Source organism: Poecile atricapillus, chromosome 3, assembly GCF_030490865.1.
Source record: "Poecile atricapillus isolate bPoeAtr1 chromosome 3, bPoeAtr1.hap1, whole genome shotgun sequence".
Classification (NCBI taxonomy): domain Eukaryota; kingdom Metazoa; phylum Chordata; class Aves; order Passeriformes; family Paridae; genus Poecile; species Poecile atricapillus.
The window spans coordinates 86461409-86485160 of NC_081251.1; the positions used below are offsets into that span (position 1 = coordinate 86461409).

The following is a 23752-nucleotide window of genomic DNA, read 5'->3' on the forward strand; positions in this document are numbered from 1 at the left end:
AGATGAACATGGTTATTTTCTGTTACAATATTGCCTTCATGTCTTTGTAACTTCTATGCAACAATTTGATGTCCAGTTTCATTTTGTAACATTTCTTCTGGCCAGAGCTGTCTAACATAAAATTAGAGGTCCAGAGCTCACTATATACTTCAGTTTCAGAAACTTTTAAAATTTTGTTCTTACCCAAGGAATTGTCCTGGCATTGAGCACAGACTGCTGTGTAACTTCTGGTCAGATGAGACAGACTGACGTTAAGAATCTGACAGATATGACACAAAATTAAAAAGAAAATAAATAAAAAAACCCTACTGAAGCTGTTTAGATATTCCACCGCGTTTTGAGGCCATGCATAAAAACATTTCAGGGTGATATAAACAAGTCAGAGTAAGAATGAGTGTATGACACATTTTTTGATGCATATTTTCGTGTAATACATGTACCAAATCTTTGAGAAATGACTCCTTGAGTGTCAGACACACACTAGGAACCCAGTAAAATCTGAAATAGCTTCCTGTGGAGATACTACATATATTCACTGTTGTGGATAAGCCTAAGTCTGCTTCTTGAATTGCTCAGCAATTTAAAACACAACTTGATTATATATAATATATATAATATACATACCATATCATATCATATCTATATAATTGATATATATATAAATTAGATAATCAGCTCAGAAAAGGCATCTTCCTTCAGCCTTAAATAAATTGCATGACAAAATCTTCATATTACAGTTATTTGCTGTTGATTGCATTCCTTCTGCAACGTTCACAACCAGCTGTAGTGGCATCACATGATTTAGGAACTAGTTTGCTTAATAAAAAATAGCTATTGTCTTTTAGTATGTGTAGGTCTGTATGCCTGTGCTACAAGTCTGCATGAATGCTGTATAGATGTGTAAATGAACCACCATGAGATACTATGAAAAACAAATTTCTATTTCTTTGCTCAGGAAGGAATATCACTCTTGGACAGTACTATTCTGAATAAGCTGAGGTCTACTTCTCTAGAATTTGAAGGTTTGATTTTTCACTGTTAAAATCTCTGGCCATCCAATACTAAAGACATATATGACTTGGATGCAGGACTTGAGGGAATACTAAGTTTACTGACGACATTAAATTGGGATGAGATGTTGACTCCCTTGAAGGCAGAAGGCCCTGCAGAGAGACCTCGACAAATTAGAGGGATGGTCAATCACCCACTAGAAGAAGTTCAATAAGGAAAAGTGCTAGATTCTGCACCTGGGGTGGGGCAAACCTCATTGTCTGTATATAATTGAGAATGAAAGGCTGGAGAGCTGTGCTGCAGAAAGGGAGCTTGGGTCTTGGTCTGTGGAAACTTGAACATGAGTCAGCAGTGCCCTGGCAGCCAGCAGGGCCAAACATTCCCTGGGAGCATCAGGCCCAGCACTGGGAGAGGTTTAGGTTGAATATCAGGAAAAGGTTCTTCACCCCGAGGGTGGTTGGACACTAAAACAGGCTCCCCAGGGAAGTGGTCACAGTGTCAAACCTCACAGAGTTTAAGAAGCATTTGGACAATGCTCTCAGGCACATGGTGTCACTCTTGGGGTTTTACTATGCAGGGACAGGAGTTGGACTCAATAATCCTGATGGGTCCCTTCCAAGTCAGTTTATTCTGTGATTCTATGATCAAGAAAAACTTTTTGTACAAAAGATTGTAGGATTTAACACACACCTCATAATACAGCGTCAACTATCACCTAGCATTTTTTCTTTAAAAGAGGAAATTTAATAGATTGACATAAGAACATACTGTAGAAAATTCAGGCACAGAGAGATCTCAGGGCCTTGAGCCCTGATACAGGCCCAGAGATAGAGATGGATACAGTGTTTGACCTGAGACCTTGAAGAAGGCTTGGAGCTTTAGAACAACGAAGCTATACAAACATGAAGAAGTCTGTAGTTTAAGTAGAAATATGTTTTAAGCAACTAGAAATATGCTTTATGTAAGTGAATAAATATGCTAAGTAAAATAATAGAGATTTTGAAGTTTAACATATAACCTGTTATGGACTTAATAAGAAATTATAGATGTAGCAATGTAAGTTTCTGTAGTGTTATATGATTGGATAAAAAAAGACATTGTTGCAGTATCATGTGAGACTAAGCAATTGATGATTAGATTGTGAAGATGGTGGTGAGCTTTTGTGTAACTTGTTGATTGGTTAGAAAGTTTATAAAGACATTGTAATGAGAATTTAGTCAGCTTCCAAGGTAATGGTGCTGAATGTAACATTGTCTCACCCTTCCATGAGACTGATGGACTATGCAATAAAACACCTTTTATAACATCACTGAGTTGGCCCCATCTGCTCTGATCCCAATAACATACTATAGCCTAATAAATAGCCTAATAAACACCAAAATGAAGTGTAGCAATCTAGCAATTACTATTTTTAGTCAAAAGACAGCTGACAGGCAGAAGATCTGTTACTGAGTATTTTAAGTTTATAGTCATGGTTTGATTAAATCCAATGAGCCTAGTCAATTTGTTTTAGCTATTCTAGTGAAATCTTAAGTAAAAAATGTTTACGTGGTTTCTTCTTGAGCATAATTGTTTCCCCTGATGATTATTCTGTTTGTAAAGAACAGAACATCATTTGTAATAATTAGAAAATGAAAATGTTTCCTACATATATACATTCCAACTCAGAGCCAAAGAAAACATTAACATCATGAGCCTGGAGTGATTGTTACACTAAGAAGGTTCTTCTGTTTAAAGAATAGCACACCAGGGGAGCATAACAGAGCTGTTCAAATGAGTTCATTCAGTTTGGTATTTTCTCAATAAGACATTTGACAAATCATGTTTTCTCATTCTGAGGACCCATTCAGCATATACACTGTAACCCTGAGGCATTCCCTATTGTTTGAAAGTAAAAACCAACATATGCAAGCAACTCTGAAACAACAGACAATATTTAGCATTGCCATTAACCTATGCATTGTCCCCTGAAGCAAAAAGACTTCTACTTTCTGAAATGTTTGCTAAGTGCTGCTGCAAAGACTACTTTATACTACCAAAGATGGTATCCTCTTCTTATAAGGAGGAGCAGAAAAAAGAAAAAGGCTGCAACAAAGCTACTAGAACTGCCTGGTTATCTTGTCAGTCTCATTTCTACCAGATCAGATAAGAAAAATCCTATACCAGCTAAGGAATGATGAAGATAGAGCAATGACATGTGTCCTCTCTCTGAAAATGGCCAAAGCATGACTGCTGCTGCAGCAGCAGAACAGACAGCTCTGCTACAGCTGCCATAAACCTGGGTGTACCTCTAAAGGGAGAGAGACTGCACCACCCACATGCTGGACACCTCAGCCTCACAATAAGCCAAATTATACTGTTCTCCTTAAGGTTAGGGCTATGCCAAGGTAGAGAAAACTTAAAAGTCCAGAGATCAGGGACACTGCACAGGAAAAGGCATGCAAAGAGGAGCATGGCACTACCCCAACATTGCTCCCTCCACACTTTACCCCATGAAAACACTCATGTACTGGGTACCTGAGCCTATAAGAGTACTCATTTTCTGCCAAAATTAGGGTAAAGGTTTGAAAAAACCAAAATGTGTTTGATCATAGCTCCTTTCCAAAGTGTTGGTTACAATTTCTTCTCTGTTTTCAAGATCTCAATTCCTTTCTGGAAAGGAAATCCCTCACCTCAGGAAAAGAAATTAAATCTTCTGATTTCACTGAGGATCAGTTTGGCAAGCCTTGGTCCATTTCCATTCACTTCATGGCATGCCATGCCATTTTATTGTTTTCCCTTTGGTGAAGAATTTTATTTTTTTTTTTTTAAAAAAAAAAGGAAATTATTCCTTTCAGAAAAGAAAATGAAATCTTGAAAACAGAAAAGAAAGTGTTACGAGCACTCTGGAAAGGACATATGATCAAATAAAATGTAATTGAAAAAAAGAAGAAAATTTGGAAATGGAGTGACTACAAGCAGATGGATTGGCATGAATTAGGTACAAGTGAAAAGGACCAAAACTTGCCAAAACTAACGGTATTGAAATCCCAAAACCAGGGAACAAACCCAAACAAAATACAGGAGAGGATATTGATGAAATTACTTGGTTAATTAAAAAAAATAAAGATCTTCACCAAAGGGAAAACAGCAAAATGGCATGGGATGCCATGAAATACAATGAAAAAGGCCAAAACCTGCCTAATTTAACCTTAATGAAATTCCAAAATCAGGGGAAAATGTCAAGCAAGAAGACAGAAAAGACAAGAGTAGAAATGAATGAAATGCCATGGCTAATGGGAAAAAAAATCTTCACCAAAGTGAAAACAATCAAATGGCATGGGATGCCATGAAGTGCAGGGATATGGACCAAATCTTGCTGAATTGATCCTCATTGAAATTGCAAGACTTCATTTCCTGTCATGAAAGGAAATTCTTCCTTTCAAGACTTTTCTCTTTTCAAGATTTCATTTCCTTTTCTGAAATGAAGAATTCTTCTGATTTCAATGAGGATCAATCTGGCAGTGTTTGTTTTTTTTCTCTGCCCTTTATGTCACACCATGTCATTTTATTGTTTTCTCTTTGCTTTACCTTTTTTTTTCCCCCATGTATTTTGTCTTCTGTCTCTTGTTTACTTTGTTCCCTTAGGTTTTAGTGGGTATCATTTTGGTAGGCTTTGGAACATTGTATTTAGAAAAAGGAGCACCCCATTTCCTGAAGATTGCTCCCTCAACAGCTTTCTTCTTGGTGCAATTTATGTCCTGGGCCGCCAGGCAAGAAGCTTCTTTTGCTGCTCCACTTAGGGTTAGGGTTACACTTAGAGTTAGCATTGAGAAAACCACAGAGCTTTGAAGTCCATGGGCACTGCAACTAGAAAAGGCATGCCAATGCCAACATAGCTCCCTTCACACCTTGGCACTACCCACAAGATGGAAATTCACCTTGAAAAATTCTGATTTTTCTGCTCCTCTTAGGGTTAGGCTTGAAAAGGCCACAAAACCCACAGCTCCAGGGGCACTGCAGCTACAATAGGCATGCCAAAGGGAGCATGGCACTGCTCCCAGCATTGCTCCCTCACATCTTCCTTTTTGGCACTTCCCTCTTGTCTTAATCCTCAGCCTTGGAAAATGCTGGTTTTTCCTGTTCTGCTTAGGGTTAGGACCTATAACATGTACAACACCGACCCTAAGTATAACAAGGACAGACTTTCTCTACTTTTTTCAGAAAGGGATAGTACCACTTTACAGGCTTTTTTAATAGACTTAGTATTTTTGTCTTTTTTTCCTCCTTATTTGCACATCTTACCATCAGCTTCCTGCAGACTCTTCATTCAGCTAGAAGTATTATTATACTATAAATTACCTAATCATGGTTGTTAGAATTACACTAAGCAAACATAACTGCACTACTTCAAGACAATTTAAACCTTGCTCGCTTGGCAGAGACTTTTAAGATTTAAAAAAAAAAATTCATGTGAATCAAAATATGATCTATTGATTACAAACAGGGTAGTTAATTGATTAGTCACTATGAACACTGTGAAGACACAAACAAACAAAAAATCATTAACATGAACCTTTCACTGAAGTGCAAAGAAGAAACAAAAAGACATTCCCATCGCTCTGCTTTAAATTGTGATCCAACTGGCTACTCGAAGGACAAGAAAACAAATTGCGGTAATATGTATTCACAGCATTGACTGCCCCAAGAGTATAGTAACCAGTTACTATGTGGTAGTTACCTTCCAGGCCTGCGTGAAAGTCATGACATCTATTCTGTCTTACAGCACCTTGAGAGAGATCTTCCAGAAGATGCTGCGAGAGACCACACTATTTTAGATTATGCTTTCTGGTTCCCTGCTAAACTAGGCCATAGAAATCAGGCCTGAAGTGGTAGAAAAAGAACCTGAACAGAACCAGGATGAAAGTAAGCTTTATTTCATCATGGAAAGATGGAAATATATTAAATCTGAAGGATTTGTAACCAAACAGAAAAATAAGATGCAGCATCCTGCAAAGCAAAGTAAATTATATTTCTAACAAAGAAGAAACTGCAGATGATGACAAAGTAGTTAAGAAAATAAAATCTTTAGAAACTCAGATGTTTTTCTGTGTTTTCAATTACTTGCTTCCAAAAATCAAAATGTAGCATCTAAAAAAACAGATTCCAAAACTGCTGTCATAATGGCATGACAACTAGATATTTATCCAAAACAAACACACGTAAGAACTTTGTTTTTCCAGCATTAAGTTGCCAAACAGTTGGGACAAGAAATTAAGGAGAAAAGTCTTAAGACTGTCAGCCATGCTGAATGGTTTCAGCTTTAACAGCTACTGCTATTTTTGGTGGACACATAAACATGTCTTGTTTATTACAAAACTGCTTTGAAACTGACCTGCAGATCAAAAGCAAAGTGGGGCTTCCAGGCACTGTGCCACATTGAATAACATCCCAGCTGGGAAATTACATCTGGGGGACTGTTTGTCCCCATGGCCTGTTTTCTCTTCTGTTTTCTTCACAGATGGCTGCAGGTTTTGCAGTTAATGTGCTTTATTATGTTAGGCATAAGCAACATCCCTCAGGAGTAAGCAACATCCCTCAGGAGTAAGTAACATAGTTACACACCTGAGAAGCATAGTTACACAAGTGTGATGAAGCATGGAAGAAAGAATGTTTGTGTACTATTTTCTGATGCCACTTGTGTCTTGATACCAAGACTGACTCTGTTAAGTGACAGAGGACATCTGCAACATACAGGCAGTGTTTCAGGAGAAAAGAAATCAGTGGAAAGTATTATGTGTATTGAGGCTTTAATTTTCCATATACCCCAGTGCAGGACAGGAGTCGTGAAGCAGCAGGCAGGCAGGCTTTTTTGCTCAGAGAGCTTTCAGTCTGCATTGATGTGCTCTTGTCAAATCTACTTCTCATGATAAACTACTGTTTCGGCTTCTTCTGGATTGCTGATCTGGCTGTTCATCTCAAATTTCTCAGGTACTGAGGAATCCAGCTAGGGATGTTGGATACAAATCATGGTATATGTAGCATTCATGCAGCCTGACACTGAACAGGTATTGGAGAAGGCACACACAGTACATCCGATAGAGAATGTGCTGGATGAGCTGCACAGGATGTGCTGCATTGAGTGACCATTTGCACTGGGTGGGTTAGGGCTCAGAGCAACCTGTTCAGTGGAAGGTGACTCTCTCCATGGCAGGAGGGTTGGAACTGGATGACCTCTAAGGTTTCTTCCAATCCAAACCATTCAATGATTCTAAGAATCTATAGCTAATGCTTGTTGCCCTTGATCAACTAAAGCAACAATAAAGATAAATGTGGAAATCTTTTCAGAATCTTCTTTTCAATCCATACACAAGTGGAACTCAAACTGATCTCAGCTAGAGTTTTTCCTTAGTGAGGATTTAAAGTTCCATGGATTTTAAAGGTCTCTGCTGCGAATACAAGCTACCTGAAGAATGAAATGCTGTGGAATGACATTATTGAGTTATTTGCTCATTAAATCTGCATACAAAATTAATCTCTTTATGAGTTGTTTGCATCTCATTTGAACCAATTTTTTTTTTTTTTTTTTGGAATGTAACTTTTCTTCTTGAAGTTTCTCAATCCCTTTTTAAACCAAATTTTGCCATTTTATTTCTACACTAGTCATTTCCAGTAAGATTTTTTGAGCACATAAAAGTTTTCTTAAGTACTTTATAGTTTCTGGATTTACACTAGAAAAGTGAATTAAATCAGCAACCAGGAAGTCACAGTGTTTATTTCCATAAAAGAATAAGTATGTCAGAATATTACACTAAAGAATGGAATGCATATCAAAGGCTCCCAGTTCATGAAACCATTTATTCAGCATGGGAACAAACTCAGATCCAGAACAAAGAGCCCCAAACAGAGGCACAGCAGGGGTTTTTGAGGGACAGAACTCTCGAGGGTCTCCACCCTTGAGGGTGGAGTTCAGGGTCAGGGACTATTAGAAACACAGCAAGGGAGAAAGCCCCCAGGGACTCAAACCCAATCAGAACATCTGGGCCGTCCTTCACAAGGGGTTTGGGATGGGACAGTATAACTCTTTGTCTCCCCCGAGGCACGCTGCAACATCAAACCACAGTAATCTCTCTCTTATTGTAGTCTCACTTCATTCACAGCTGAAACAATGTCCAGTAAGTTAATGCCTGTAACTCAGAACATTTATATTACTGTTAAGAAATAGATAATACTGCCAATACTATTGAGCTTTAAGAGAGCAGTGAATTGATTTTGATGGATTTTCTTTTCATATAGCAAATCATCATAGCTTTTTCATTTCATCTAGGTTCCATGTAAAGCAGGGAACTTTTCTTTTAACAGAGAAATTCCATCCTTCCAAAGTACAGATACTTCTTCAGCAAATGTTTTAAAAATGCTATTTGCTCATGCATGCATTCCCTCAATTCTTTCAGCTCATATAATCATGGCTTAAAATATGCATAGCATTCCTAGTATCAGCCTTGGGATTCTAGTTCTTAACTAGTTGATCCTTCTTTTTCCAAGTAACTTATTGCCCGCATGTGAAGCTACAACAATGCAAAATCTATACCATAGACAACAGGGTGCTCTCAGACCATTTCTGCTTGTCATGGGGTAGCTTCACCTTTAAGACAGATTGGAAAGAGGGGAAGTTGAAGCTGCTGGTGGCTGATGGGAGTTTTTTCCTCCTGACCAACCACGACACTGCTAAAAAAAAACTTAACTTCATTTATCTTATTTCTTTTCTTCTCTGTACAAAAATGCTGCTATCAGTTCCCTTCATCAAGTTGTGTAGGTGTATAGAAAATCCTTGCATGAAATAGTCTTATTTTGGAGTTTAATGTAGGTCTGCTTGGCTCATTCACACTGGGAGAGTAACAGTAACAAGATTGATTTTTATGTATACATACATAGAATCTTGCACAAAGAGAAAACTGTGAATAAAAATTCTGGGTTTATATTAATTATGTTTGGAATAGGTTTAACATCTACTGTGCATTCACAGAAATAACAGTATTAGTTAACAAAACAAACTTTTTTTTGTTAGTGAACAAAAAAACAAGTTAGTGAATCAGAATCAATATTTTCTTTGAGCACTGACATGTCTTGTCCTCGCTCTATTCCATCCTCACAATTTTTGTGTAGCATGCCATTAACTGTGATACATATGAACATTATTTGAATAACTTGCAAGGAAATTAAATGAGAACTCTTCAATAACCTTGCTTTAACCTTGCTTTGCAATACCAGAACCTGCTGTCACTAAAGATTAAAATTTGCTTTGGTATTCTATGATCTTGCGCACAAAAATCAAAGCCTGAAATGAGGCAGAGCACTGCAACAGCTCAGCATTCCTGTGGGTATAGATGCACCCTCTGCATCATGTGCATATAATCCTACCCATTTTCATTCCAAGAGTGCCTGTGTGCTCACACAGTTATTACTCCCACATGAGTTTGCCCTTCATCTCCCAGCTTCAATCAAAATGTTAGCTGATTTCTGGATAGACTAAAAACATCAGCTGCTTCCCCCTGGGCATTAAATACCATGTAGTATGCATCTAGGAAAAAACTAAATCTAATAGTGGTAAAAATAACCCAAAATAGTCAGACATTTATAGGAGTGAACTGGAAATCTTTACTACTCTTTAATGCTTCTAACACACAACACATTCTTGCATATAGGAAACAGTGGTGAAATTCTGAATTAATATACTGAAAATAGAAGTTGTAATTCTGCCAACTCACTCTTTGATTAATGTAGTTGCAGTTGGGTCTTTTTTCTTATTTAATGCTTTATCGTTTGTTCAGATGCAGAGTAATCCTTACTGTCAGAGTACTTTGACACAGAATATTTGCAGTAATAGTGTAAACCCACTTTGTTGATAACAGCATCCTAGAAAAAAATCCCCTCCTGATAGACCTGATAAAGGGAAAACTTTTTATTTCAGAGGTTTTGTCTTTGCTTCCCACCATACAAATCTATTTTAATTTGCAATAAACTAAACTAATTTTCTCCGAGTTCAGTCTGTTTCACTTGGTAGTTGCTAAGTCATGTCCTCATCTTTATCTCAACCCACAACTTTTTTCTTCCTACTTTTTTCCCCTATTCTTTTGAGGAAAGGATGTGAGAGAGCTGCTGGATAGTCAGCTGAGGTTGACTCACTGCACTGTGCTAGGCACAATCACTCAAACTTTTGCAATGAGAAATTTTCTTCACTATTCTGAAATAAAATCTTAGCCTTCAAATTTCCTTCATTGTCTTCTTCAGTAAAATCAAAATGATCCATAGTGTTTATTAGAGACCTTAACTCTCTGAAAATGATACAATACAAACATGCGGTTTGTATTGACATGCAGCCACAGCACTTTTCTTCCCAAGGAAAAAAACCTTTTTTTTTTTTTTTTAGCTGGCAAAATATACACTTTGAAAGTTCTTTACGTAAGAATAGAAAGGCAAAAATGTATTTTGTGCCAGTGCTGGCCCACTTTCCACTTCTCTTGCGCTGGTTACAGAGTTCTCATTATTTTGTGACCTCTCAGTTATTTTTTTCCAGTTTCACTCATGCTGCCTTTTTGTATCTGTCTTTTAAAGCCCAGTCCTTGGGTACGTTCTCCAGTCATATGTAAACAATTCTGAATAGTTCACTCAAACAAATCCAGACATGTCTACGTGTTCAAAATCTATACAGTTTCTCTGGTTTTTTATGGTGTATTTATGCAATATTGACTAGCAAAAAGAATTACCACGCAGTGCTTGCACCAAAGCGCTCTGCTCCTTTATTTGTGCCTATACAGAGTTTAGTGTGATAATGCAGTGAACAGCATGATTAAAATGACCCTCACTTAGAAACACTTCCATCTTTTTCTTGTTTTTTTTCTTTTTCCCAAGTATCAGAAAAAGACAGTTTTCATCCTCAATAAAATTCATCCTCTTACTTCCAGGAGGTCATTGTGAAAAGTAAGCATAATGACAAATCTAAGACATACCATTTTTCATTAACAAATAAAATCTCTGTACTGCTATTAAACATAAAAGGAAACAGATTCCAGTGGTTTAGTAGCAAAGAGGCATGCTGGTTACAGTGTCTAATTTCTGATATTATAGTTATTCCACACTTGAAATCCATCTTACATCTAGACATGGTTTTCCTTAATCTTTTTGTGTAAGCAGTAATATCTACAAAAGCTTACCAAGAAAGTCCTACTGCAAATTTCTTTTTACAACCCTAATTTCCTGATGTTTTTGAATTGCTAGTGTAATTGAGAAGGGATTGGAGTATTGTGTGTACTTTTCACTGCAAAACACTAATACTTCCAAAGTTAGAATGAAAGAGTATTTATGACATAGAAGTTACAGCCAGATGCTGCTGTCACTGTCTCAAAATGTAATCAGACAGCATGAAATGGATTATTATGGCCTCTGTTGTGCATAGTTTTATTTTATTACAAGTAACTTAGAAATAATGGAAAATTATAATGATGGGATCTGTTCTTAATTGTGCATAACAAGGCAGCCAGAAATGCTTAAGGAAACCAAAACAACAACAAAAGTAAATTAAAGATCTAGTTGCAGACTGCAGATGACTCTTACTTCTTACAGCATATTTTAAGTAAAAATTTGACAGATTAGTAAACTTGATTAGTATCTTTAATGATCTTCTGAGTATGACTGTTATGATGAAACAGATTTAACTGGAAAAAATGTTTCAGGCTGTTAAACTGTAAAGGGTAGTGTAATTGAATTGACTAAACTGAACTGGACACAAAATTTTAATACTTCTTAGGGGGTGCTTATAGATAGATACATTAACATATATGTTCTAGACAAAGCTGGACAGGACAAAAGAACAGATGAATGAAATGAAATATTTGTTTTAGCTGGAGTGCTAATTTTCACATACTGCAGAGTGCTACACAGAAAGAACTGAAGAAAGGAATTCATAGTATGATCACTTTTAAGTCCCAGACATCAGTGTATAAAAATCATCCACAAAATAGCTACATCTGCATAATCTGCATTGATCAGAATATAGATAGCTATAGATGAATGTTGTGGTTTTAAACTAGTAACAAAAATTACTTATTTTCTGTTGTGAGATATGGATTAAAATAAGAGCAAAACAGGCTTAAAACTTAAAAAGAATAAAGACAGTTTATTAACAGACTATTAGAATAAGAATACCAAAATAAACTTTCAGAAAACTCTTTTTCTTTTCACTACTTGACTATTTCTTTGTACACATAACAACATAGAGACAAAAAAAAATAGTTTTACAATCTTGGTGGTCAAAAACAGTCTCAATTTCTAGAGTCTTCTCATCAGTCCCCGTAGAGAAACAGAAGTCTCTTCCTGCTAATCCATGGAGTTTTTAGAGTCCACTCCTCCCATCTCACACTATTCTGAGGTGTGCAATGGGTCAAATTGAATCTAGGGATGTTATTTTTAAGGATAAGTGATTCAAAGGTAAAAATCTTCTTCAGTTGTTTCTGTGAGCCTTCTTGGAAAACAGCCATCTCTTTGGCTCTTTTAAGGCTTTAAAATCTTCACTTCACTCGCAAGTTCCAGCAACTCACAGCATTACAACCATCCTCCTTTTCTTTAAAGTCCACACTTTGAATACTCTATTCCTCCCATACTCTAGTCATGAATTAAAGGAGTCTTTAAACTACTGTCCATCTCCATAGCTGTAACAGAAAGACTTTTCAGCAACAAGCATCTTCTTTTTCTCTCTTTTTTATTTAAACTTAACTCTTTTCTTCACTGTTTTTGGTAGTTTTATGATGTCTTACATGTTAATTGTCTCTCTTTCTCTGTCTGTTCTAAGAAAAAGGAGTAATCAGTTGTTTATCTAGGTAGTAAAGGAATTAAAAGAAGAAAGCTACAAAAGTTCATAGTGTCCGGTTTCAGTCTAGCAGCAGACCTTGAAAACTAAACTAAACTGCTAAACTTCTTTTCTCTCCTCCCCCCCCCCCCCTCCCTGCGGCCTTGTCCCGGGCCTGGGAGGGGGGGGGGAAAGCCAAGACGGAGCTTGATACCTCTCCAAAGCCGGAAACAAAAAGAGAACGAGACAGCTCTGAGTGTACTTCTTAAGGGGGTGTTTACAAGTTGAAGTCACTTTTTAATGGTCAGATCTGCTGTCAATTCTTGGAAATGACTGATAATTGGTCAGGAAGAAAAACTCCCATCTAACACCAGTAGCTTCAACTTCCTCTTTTTTTACTCGGTCTTAAAGGTGAAGCTAACCCATGACAATGAACACAACATGGATGGAGATTCTTGCTTATACAGTGGAACTAGAGTAAAACCTCTATGAAAATACTATTTTCCCATTTTGCTACCAAAATAAAAATAGAGTAAGGAAATTAATTTAATTAATTAAATGATAGTTACACTTGTATACCAAAACAAGACTAAAATGTGCTTTGAACTTTGGAGAAATTTCTAGCTTGATTGTTAAAGGACATTTTCAACATTTATGTGGTCTACAACCTATTACAATTTCCTACAGAAGGCATGTAAGCATTGTCAAGTTCAGTGCAACACTACTGATTTGTTACATGGTTTCTTGCTTTGTTCAAGGTATCATTTTTTTTTAATTTTACATATGCTGTTGTTGTATCACTCATGTTGAAGTGAAGATATACTTCACTGTTTCACTCTTAACGCTGAAGAACTTAACTGAAAGCAAGTTTTAAACAGATGTTTTTAATTGCAGCTAAATCCATACTCTACTGCACTACAATTATCAGAAGTTTTGCATAACTTACTGAGGAAAAACCCGCAGCAATTCAGTCCAAACCAAGGGTTGTCTTCTACATTTTGCAGCAATCCATAGAAACAGAGTCTTGAGAGATGATGTTTACATTGCATTGTTACATTATTTCTTAGAGATTCAAATCTCAAGGGACTTAGAGATCACACAGGTCTCGTCCCAGCATGACACTGCAAGTGGTACCTTCAGGACCCACCTGTTTTACCCTCTTCCAAACCCTCCAAACATTTGTTCTCCCCCAGGTAAAAGGTGCATTAGAGTGGCTGCTAGGTTCTTGTCTTCAAGCAGTGCAATTGCAACCCTAGATACTGAGAAAGATGTGCTTGTGTGTAGCTGCTTATGCCTGGTGTTCACTGTTCCTGCTCTAAAATTAATTTCAGCTTCCATAAGAGAAAGAAGTTTGACAATCAGAGATGACTTTTGGCTACACCTTATTTAGGCTAAGTAATTTCATGGGTATAACATAGATGAGCAAATCTAACAGACAGAAGGAATACAGGACATAGACTTTCAAGATGGCAGCAGAGGAAAAAGAGTCTTCCACAGTATGTTTAACTTGCTTTTCCAAGTTTGCCATAGTAAAAAGCCTACTTAGCAGGAGTTAAGTGAGTTTTTATGGACACTGCAGAGAGCCATAGTTGCAAGGTAGATATTGAACTTCTTGCATGGGTCAATCTACGAATATCCATGCACAGTTCTGCACTGACATTTATGTTCTGGCCAGCCTGACAGATGCAAATTAACCTACTGAAAGAAGACAGGTGAATCCCAGTGTCATGTCTTACAGAAATAACCAAGTGTTCAAAAACTTCTATATCAGGGCTCAGGACCTGATGTCTCTGATTCTGGATCTATTCCAAATATCAGTTGTGCCGTGATTTGAAAACACATTGCCAACATGACTGAGGCTTTTCACATACCTGGGATAATTTAAATATATGCATAATATCTCTGAGGAACTTGTGGTGTACCCAAAGGTGATTGGGAGTGGAATCTGGCAGTAATTATCATTTATGACCACAGAGAATATACTCATGGCTATGGTAAATTACAGACCACTTGGAAGCCGTGTTGTGAGATAGTTGTCCTTTCCCAGAAGTCAACTGCTGTTCTAAGACATGAAGTGATGATAATAACTTCATTGTCCATTTCTATTTTGCTGCCACCCAAAGAAGGAGGAGATAGAAAACAAGATCTACACCACTTGCCCTGGATGCCAGATTACCTTTCAATCTGGTCCCTCAGAGGCTGCATCTGAAAGGTTGAAGTGACATGGTTTACCTCAATGTGTGCAAAATGGAGGACATGGACCTGATCTCCAAGAACTTCAGGGACAGAAAAAACTGTTTAAGATCTGACAGAAATTCTGTATAGCCTCCAGATTTGGAATCAACAGAACTCCAGAATCAACTAGGAACATATTAAAGGTTGCTAGGAGGATCATATAAGACCTGCCTTGGGATTGAATATATCTATGGGTGCTTTTTGACATTGAATAATCTGAAACTGGATACCAAACATATGCTGTTGGAGCTTTAAAGGAAAAAATTATGAAAATTCCCACCAAACTCAGGCACTCCTCAAAATTGCTCTAATTAATCTGTACAAAATACAGAGTGGTAATATTTTATCAGAAGTCATATAAATGTATTGATAAATACAATCCTTAATCCATAGATATGAATTTTTCAAATTATGGTTTTGGATCCTTTTATTACAAAATAAAATTTTAAGATCCCATGCTAATACCTTAACTTCTCTTTTTGATAGATTTCAGACATCCTGTCAAATAAAGAAGGGAGCTGTATTTCAAATGATCATAACTTGTACATAAAATTATTACTGCTATCATCAGCTTACGCTTTACCTTACTGAAAGCCTTAGCAATACATTGACTTTTTTCTTTTAAAAATTAGAATCTCCTCTCATATTTGAATTCTGTGATTTCATCAGCTAAAAGGTAAAATGAAGTTAAAATGGACTCACTTATTTTATTTCTCACTTCATTTAATTTCTCTCCAAGGCATTTAGCTTCATCAAACCTGTCAATGCAAGCATAATTATACAGAATTATCCTAAAGAACAACTATTTACAGAAGTTTATCACAATAAAAGACAGAATTACTGAGTACTACTTTTTTATTTGTAAGTAGAACTAATTGGAAACAATTTTCCATTAGGAGAGATTGTCTGGTTTAAGAGAAATCATCTATAGGAGTCTTGATCTCGACAAAGTAACTGAAGAAATCCACAAATTATACTTCCGTGTAACTCAAAAAATGTCAAAACAGAGTAAACACATATGGTTTCTCCCTACAAAGGTGGGATGTGAAAAATTCCCCCTTCTCAATTAGTCCATTTCTTCGTAAGACTGGAACAGGTTAAAATTTCAAGTGCCTACATTGGTATCTGCTCACAAACATTTGTTTTCAAGGCTGAATTCCACAAGGCTGAATGGCTGAAGCTGGAGGGTTACTGAGCACTTACTTTTTCTTACATAAAAAAGGTGGAAGCCATTGAAGCTTCTGTTAGACTTTAGAAAAGCTTTTTCTGCTGGGGTTAACTTAGAGCCCCGAGCAGGCATTAAGGATTGTGTATATATCAAAGAGAAGAAACTCTGAAGCACCTCTCTTCCTCTTTCCCTCAGGTCCCACAGTAAATTCAACAACTAATTATTAATTCCTGAGACAAATCTCATGTTTGCTATTGACTGATTCATGTTCACAGAAAGATTTATCTGGAAAAGTTTAAGCCAGCTATTTACCTTTTTTCATAGGTTACTGCCAATAGTTGAATAGGTTGTGCATCTGTTTTTCAAACACCATAATTTATGAACCAGCACAGTAACATAAACTGAAATTTGGAATTAATTTATGACATTTCACCAGATTCCATCTGTGACTGTGAATCCTAGTCAAACAAAATAAGTTAGGTAAATACACAGGACTGACTCTAATATCGAATGGAGAAAAGCTATTTCCAATACTTCTTTAATAAAAAAAAAGGGTAGCATTATCTAGCATTAAGGTGATATTGCTATGAATAGTGTTGAGTAAAAAACTATATTGTTAGCTGAAAAAACTTCATGTACATCTTATGTGGAAACCACTCAATAGAAAGGCAAAATTGACAAATCATGGCTTCTATTACCTACAAGATAAATACTCCATGATGAAACCCAGAGTGAATTTAGCCACTAATTTTAGTGGGAAAAGCATTTTGGCAAAGATTTCACTTTTTGAATGCAAATTTCAGTAATTAAAATATAAACATCTTGGAAAACAAATCTCTACCTCATTATGTAAACCAAGACAAACTCAGAGGCTGTCTAATGAGAGAGATATTCAGTGAACCAAATGAATATTCACTTGTTTTTAATTAGTAGAAATTACAACAAGTGGCCCAAGTGAAACTCATCCATTCCATGAAACTTGCCCATAGGTACTGAAAAAACAAAATAGCTGTTAACCAGCTAAAAAACAGAAAACAAGGAAAGAAGAAATTGGAAAAAAATAATGGAGAACAACAAAAAGGAAACTAGATCTACTTCACATCTGTAAGCTCAGTAGAATTTTGCTACTGGAAATACTGACTAAGATGGTTTAAAAGTTTCATGCAGTATGCAATACTACATTGCAGTGGCACAACTGAAAAGACAGCTTGGTAGCATATTTCACCAGAAGACGGGATTCATTTTTCTCCTCCCCAGAGAAACAATCCTAAGAGAATATGACTGCATTAAGAAACAGGATATTATTAAGTTCTCTGGAAGTCAAGTATAAAAAGTCTGAGTTGCAGAAATCTGATTTTGTCCATGTATAAACACAGGGTGGTTACTTTTAAGCAGCAAAGTAGTTATTAATGAATGGAAGAAAAATTAAAAAGAATTGCCATGAAGCTGTAGAAGATCACATGTTTTATCTCACAAAGGCACTTCCTGTAGGCAACTTGAAGGCAAATTGTGTCACTTTCGGACTTTAAATGATTCACACAGATGCAGCTTGAAGTGAGATGAAAGAAGAAGAACGTTTATTTGTTCTTTCAGTATTTATAGATTTTCGACAACGACCAGGGATTGGATAGTCAGGTTACCACCTTCCCAAACACACTGGTCATGAGAGACATCTATCAAAAGGCATATCTTTAATGGAATGTATAAACACCTATGTTTATAGTTACTTTCCTGGGAAAGTGGCTAGAAATTATAAAAACAATATTGAAAAGTCTGATTCTCAGGGCGACAAAATTGAATCAATTTTGTTTCACTTGAATTATCTTTGACTATATCAGTTTTCCCACTTTTTAAATTCAGAGACACTACTGAGCTACAGTACAAGGTACTGCACCTGTGGAGAGCTTTGACATAGTAGGTGAAAAGTTTTATTCAAAACAGATTTTTTCTTTTACATATACATATATATTTAACAAAACAAATGCTTTTCTGTATTTGATTTAATTAGCTAACTACTTTTGGTCATTTTTACACCAGTAGTTACAGAAAAAATACGTCTGTATTTTTTGTGTATGACTATGTATAGTCACATCTATTGGAATAATTTCACAGCCCAAGTGACAATTGTGACCTGCACGGTGAAACTTCCAAGTAGGCTCACTGACAGTTCACCATTCAATTAATATAAGAATGAGATAATGCACACTTGATGTCTTACTGAGATGTGCCAGGAGCTCCTGAGGCATTAGGAGCCAATGGGGAACACCAAGGAAAAACCTCAAAGGAATTAAGGTGTGCTCCTCTAAGAAGATGGAACAGCCAACAGCTGAGGTACCTTTATATCAATGCATGCAGCGTGGGCAACAGACAGAATCTGGAAGTCACTACACTGCTAGAAAACCATTATCTAGTTGCCATGACTGAAACTTGGTGGGGAAAATCCCATAACTTGAGTTTGCCTACCAATGGCTACAGGTTGTCACAAGAGACAAGTGAGGAGGAGGGGTGGAGAGGTTGCTCTCTAAACCAAGAGGTGGACTGAGCGTGAAGAGCTGTCTCTGTACAACAGTTATCTGCAGGCTGATAGCTGATGGGTAGGAATCAGAGACTGAGACAGCAAAGGGAACTGAGTGGTTGGCACCTACTACAGGATAGCTGATCAAGGGGAGCCTATTTATGAGGATTTCATGCTCCAGCCAGTGGAGGCATTGTGCTTACTTGGCTCTTGTCTACCTGGAGGGCTTTAAACATGTCAGCATTTGCTGGAAAAAGCAGTAGGCAATCAAAGAGACTCCTGGACTGCATGGAGGATAACTTCTTACGCAAGGTAATGGCCTTATCCGATGGAGGTGATACTGGACCTATTGGTCACCAAAGTAATGAGCTAATTGGAGATGTCAAGATTGGAGGCAGCCTGGGCTACTGTGGTCATGTGATGGAGTTTACAGTCCAGAGGGATATGGGTCAGGGAAAGAGTAAAGTTAGGCCCCTGAGCTTTAGGAAAGCAAACTTCCATCTCTTCAAGGAGTTAATCAACAGAATTCCCTGGAAAACTGCCTTCAGGGACAAAGGTATAGAACAAAGCTGGTAAGTTTTTTAGAATGTTTTTCATGAAGTACAAAAACTCACAATCCCTAGGAGCAAGAAATCAAGCAAGGAAGGCAAAAGACCAGCATGGCTGAGTTGAGATATGCAAATCAATCTAAAGTACAAGCAGGAAATACACAGGCAGTAGAAGCACAGATGGATAACCTAGGAAAATTATAGTGATGCTGCCTGTGTAGGGATTGGGCCAGAATGGTTTGGAATGGTATACTCCGATTTAGGAGTCCCACTAAAAAAATACCCTTGCATTTGCTCCCCCTCCAATTGGAAGCACAAAAGGCAAAGCTTATGATTTGAGATAAGAACAATTTATTTGAAACAGCAATGAAATAAGAAAATTAATAATAACAGCAACAATATTCAAAACAAAAGTGTGCAAAAGAGAAATTTTCAAGCTTGACCCAACCACAGCCAGGCCACCCAAAGTACTCCCTTCAGCTGGGACCAGTGTTACCCCACCACTCTGTCTGCTACATTTCCCCCTTTTCTGAAATGAGAGGCCATCCTTTTCCTCCACCCCTGGCCATGACATAGGATGGTATTAAATAACTATAGGGTCTTGGTTACACCCACATAGCTCCAGGCCCTGCCCTCTCATGGCTACTACAAAAAAATTAACCCTGTCCTTAGCCAAAACAAGTTACACTCATCACCTGAGTTAGTACCAAAGCTTCTTTACAGTGAGTGACTCCAGTGAGCCAACAGGTGAACTGCTTGACTCCCTGCACTTATCACACACAGTCAGACAGTGTTTCCTTAGTGGGTCAGCCCCAAGTTTTCTATGGAAAAGAGACAGACACTCAGATGTCTGGGTCCTTAAAATAATTTAATCATGATGCAACAGCAGGATAACAGCTTGAGGGGTGCCCCTGAGGGGTGCCCCTAACAAATGAAACCCTGGATTTTTATACCCTTATGGATGCTAAATCTGAACCAGGGTGCCTGTAGAAATTACAGGCCACATAGCTCTCAGTCCTGCCTGAGAAGCTAGTCTGGGAATTTCATGGGAGGATTAAAAACAATCCTCAAAGACAGAAAACAGCCTGCAGGTGTTGTTTTCTGTCTCTTGGTTTCTTTGCAAGAGAAAGTCAGAGGGTGTTGTGCCCCACTGACCAATGATGGTGATGTAGTAGTTTACTAACCAATAAGAGTTTCCTTTCTGTACTTTCCACGTATCAGTCTATAAAACAGAGCTGAAGCAATAAACTACGAGAAATTCTCCTGTTCTGACTCCTAGAGAGTCTGTGTCATCTCTTCCCAGCCGTTTCTTAATAGACCAACATACCCTCTTGGTCTAAAAGCATGAAAGTCTCTGCTCTTCATCCTAAGGCACAGGCTCCTACTGTGTCTCTAAGGGACTGTCCATCTGGCTGGAATCACAGGTCCCTGTGTCCTTTATTATTTGTAGGGTCAGTGCCAGTTCAAGGCCTCTTGCCTTGGGCTCCTGCCAGTCAGAGCTCCAAGTGCAGCTGCCAGCACTAAATGCATTCAACAGCACTGCATCCAGTTCTGGAGCACAGGAAAGACATAGACCTGTTAGAGTGGGTCCAGAGCAGGGCCCCAAAAATCACCAGAGGACTGGAACACCTCTCTTAGGAAAACAGACTGAGAGAGCTGGAGCTGTTCAGCCTGGAGAAGAGAAGGCTCCAGGATGATCTTACTGCAGCATTTCAATATTGAAAGGGAGATTATAAGAAAGGTAGGGACAAATGTTTTAGCAGGGGCTGTTGTGATACAACAAGGGGTAGTGCTTTAGGATAGATTTAGAATAAGTATAAGAGAGAATTTTTTTGACAATGAGAGTGCTAGAACACTGGAACAGATTGTCCAGAGAAGCAGTGGATGCCCCATCCCTGGAAACATTCAAACTCAATCTTCACTTTGCTCTGAGCAACCTGATCTAGTTGAAGATATCCCCACTTATTGCAGCAGGGTTTAACTAGATGACTGTTAAAGAGTCCTTCCAACTCAGCCTATTCTCTGACTCTATGATAATTAGCAAGCCAAGAAAATCTACCCAAAATACCCAGAAGAAAACTAAGACAGCTAAAAATAAGTAATTTGTGAACAAAACATTGTTTGTGGTATGACAGAAGCGGTTATGCAACTATAAACAAAATTATTAACAAGAGAAGCCTACATATAATGGGAAGCTATGGTAACCTTTAAACATGTGGTGTCCACACTCTTCTTCCTGTGCAATTTGAACACTGGCTGGGTAACAGAGCTTTTGTGTAACTAGTAGTTCAGAGGTTGCATTCCAAAATACAGACTGGATTTAACAGAAATCCATTCTAATGAACTTAATAAACTTGGAGCTATAAACATTTTTGCTAAATATGACGGCAAATGGCAGGGGAAACTGCTTTGTTCCAAAGTATCAAAATTCACATTAGCACTGATTTTAGCAATCAGCTGATGCCTGTTAGAGAGAGGTTTCACAAGGTATTAGTATGAATATCTTTGTCCTTTAAGGAAAGCAAATTTGTTGTCCAACTTAGCAGATTCTGTTCATCTCTATTATATATTCTGAAACCAGAAGGAAATACTGGTTTGCTTCACAATAATAATATACAGAAAAATATGGAAGAATTGTGCTTAACTAGAGGAAGGGCATGGCTCAGATCTGTGTTGCTCTCATTATAATACTGTAACTATTAAGTGTTCTGTTGCATAGCAACTCCAGAAATGACTGCAGTGTAATCATGTATGCAGTGATGATGCAATGCTGTGGCATGATCTGATAAATTGATCAGAAGAAAGGCATTACTAAATATCCAGTTTACATGGATAAATGCTTATATACATCTAATACCTTAGCAATTTGTATTCCTGTGGCTGAGGTATAGATCCAAGTAAAAACATAATCAGTTCAGAAAAGTGATAAATAGCAAGAACTTGAGTAAGTCACAAAGATACAGAGATAATTTCTTGCCTCAATTTTACTGAAATAAATGAGTATAAGACATGGTGACCCTGAAAAAAAATCTTTCATGCCTACAAAATAGAAAGTTTTGTTAAAGGAAATAGAAGAAAGCAGGTGAAACCTGGAGAGGAGAAACCAGGACAAAAAATTCCACAAAAACCAAATCAAACCAAACCAGCAACAAAACCCCACAATCAAACAACCCCCCACAAACAAACAGAAAAAAACCAAACAAAATACCCCCAAGCAACTCTTAGGGGAAATGTTAGTTACAAATATAGATTGAGAGATTTGCTTTTGGCATCTGCAATCTCAAAGCTGTGCATTTCTTTGGCAGTACTAGGAAGGTTAACACTTGAAAAGCTGACACTGAAGCAGTACTGTTATCCAATCAGCACAGACATGTGTTGGTGGTTTAATTTGTGAGCTTTAAAATCTGTATGAAAATTCATGTTTCCAATGTTTTACCATTATCACTATTTTCACCAGACGCACAAAGTGTTTTGCCAACATTAACAAAAAATGTGGAAAAGGAAAGTAATATTTCTGTTTGTGAATGCAAAACAGAGAGAAGCTAAAATTGCTTGACAAACAGCTTAGGGACACCAGACATGCATATGTTAAGCATCTCCTAGCTTACTATCCAATTCAGTGCTGAAGCCAGTAAAGCACTTTTGACAATGGAAATTGCAGTAATTGATTCAGTCCCATGGATTTTACTTCCCCTAGATAATTCTTGATCATGAAGGCCATTGCCACATTGCTTCGATATAGCTGTGAAGATGAATAAAACCAGTGGAAATATGCACTAAAATTCCTCATGCTATTTTCATTTATATCCAGACTTCTATCACCACTCAGCGTCTTTTGAATATGAAATGTGTTAAGTAAGAAAAGGTGAAGTGTCTGTAACAAGTCCTCAACAGAAGCCTGTGATGTGCGGTGTAAAATTACGCGTTCCTGCCCAGTCTGCTAATGAACTCTCAGATGTCTTCCCCCAGCTGTATTTTGCTGTGACACTCACCTCTGCTTCAGAAGCTGTTTGTTGTTCTCAATGGTTATACTGTCAGCATGGTCCTGCTTGAAAACTTCAAAAGCTTCTTGGCATCCAAGTGATAGCTTTTCTCCTGCCCCGAGATTAACAAAAAAAAAAAAAAGAAAAGAAAAAAAAAAAGAAAAGAAAAAAAAAGAAACTTCTTCAGAGTCATCAAAAGATAGAGATTTTGCAGCAAGTCAGCCCAGAGGTCTTAAAGTAAAGTTTCAGTTTCAGTTTCTAAGTTCAGTTTTCCACTGATTGGAAAGTATTTTTGACAGGAGAGTTCTATTATCTGACAAATGTTGTGTGTTTCACATCACTTCTCACTTCTCTGAAGTCTGATATCTTGAGGTATATAACACTTCAAGATAATTTTAAATGTTCATAAGTAAAACTGAACTTTGAAAATTTAAAATACATGAAATATTCTTAAGTGCAAGCTAGAGG

General features: G+C 37.4%; 1 protein-coding gene across 1 annotated transcript in view; it reads right to left on the minus strand.

Annotated features, from left to right (window-relative positions):
* KIF6 (kinesin family member 6) overlaps window positions 1-23752 on the minus strand; it is a 260796-nt gene that overhangs the window by 104181 nt on the left and 132863 nt on the right. The window contains exons 14-15 of the mRNA XM_058835346.1: window positions 23294-23396; window positions 15773-15828 (exon numbers count right to left, since the gene is read on the minus strand). Of these exons, the coding sequence (XP_058691329.1) occupies window positions 15773-15828; window positions 23294-23396 (159 nt within the window). The remainder of the gene's footprint in view (window positions 1-15772; window positions 15829-23293; window positions 23397-23752) is intronic.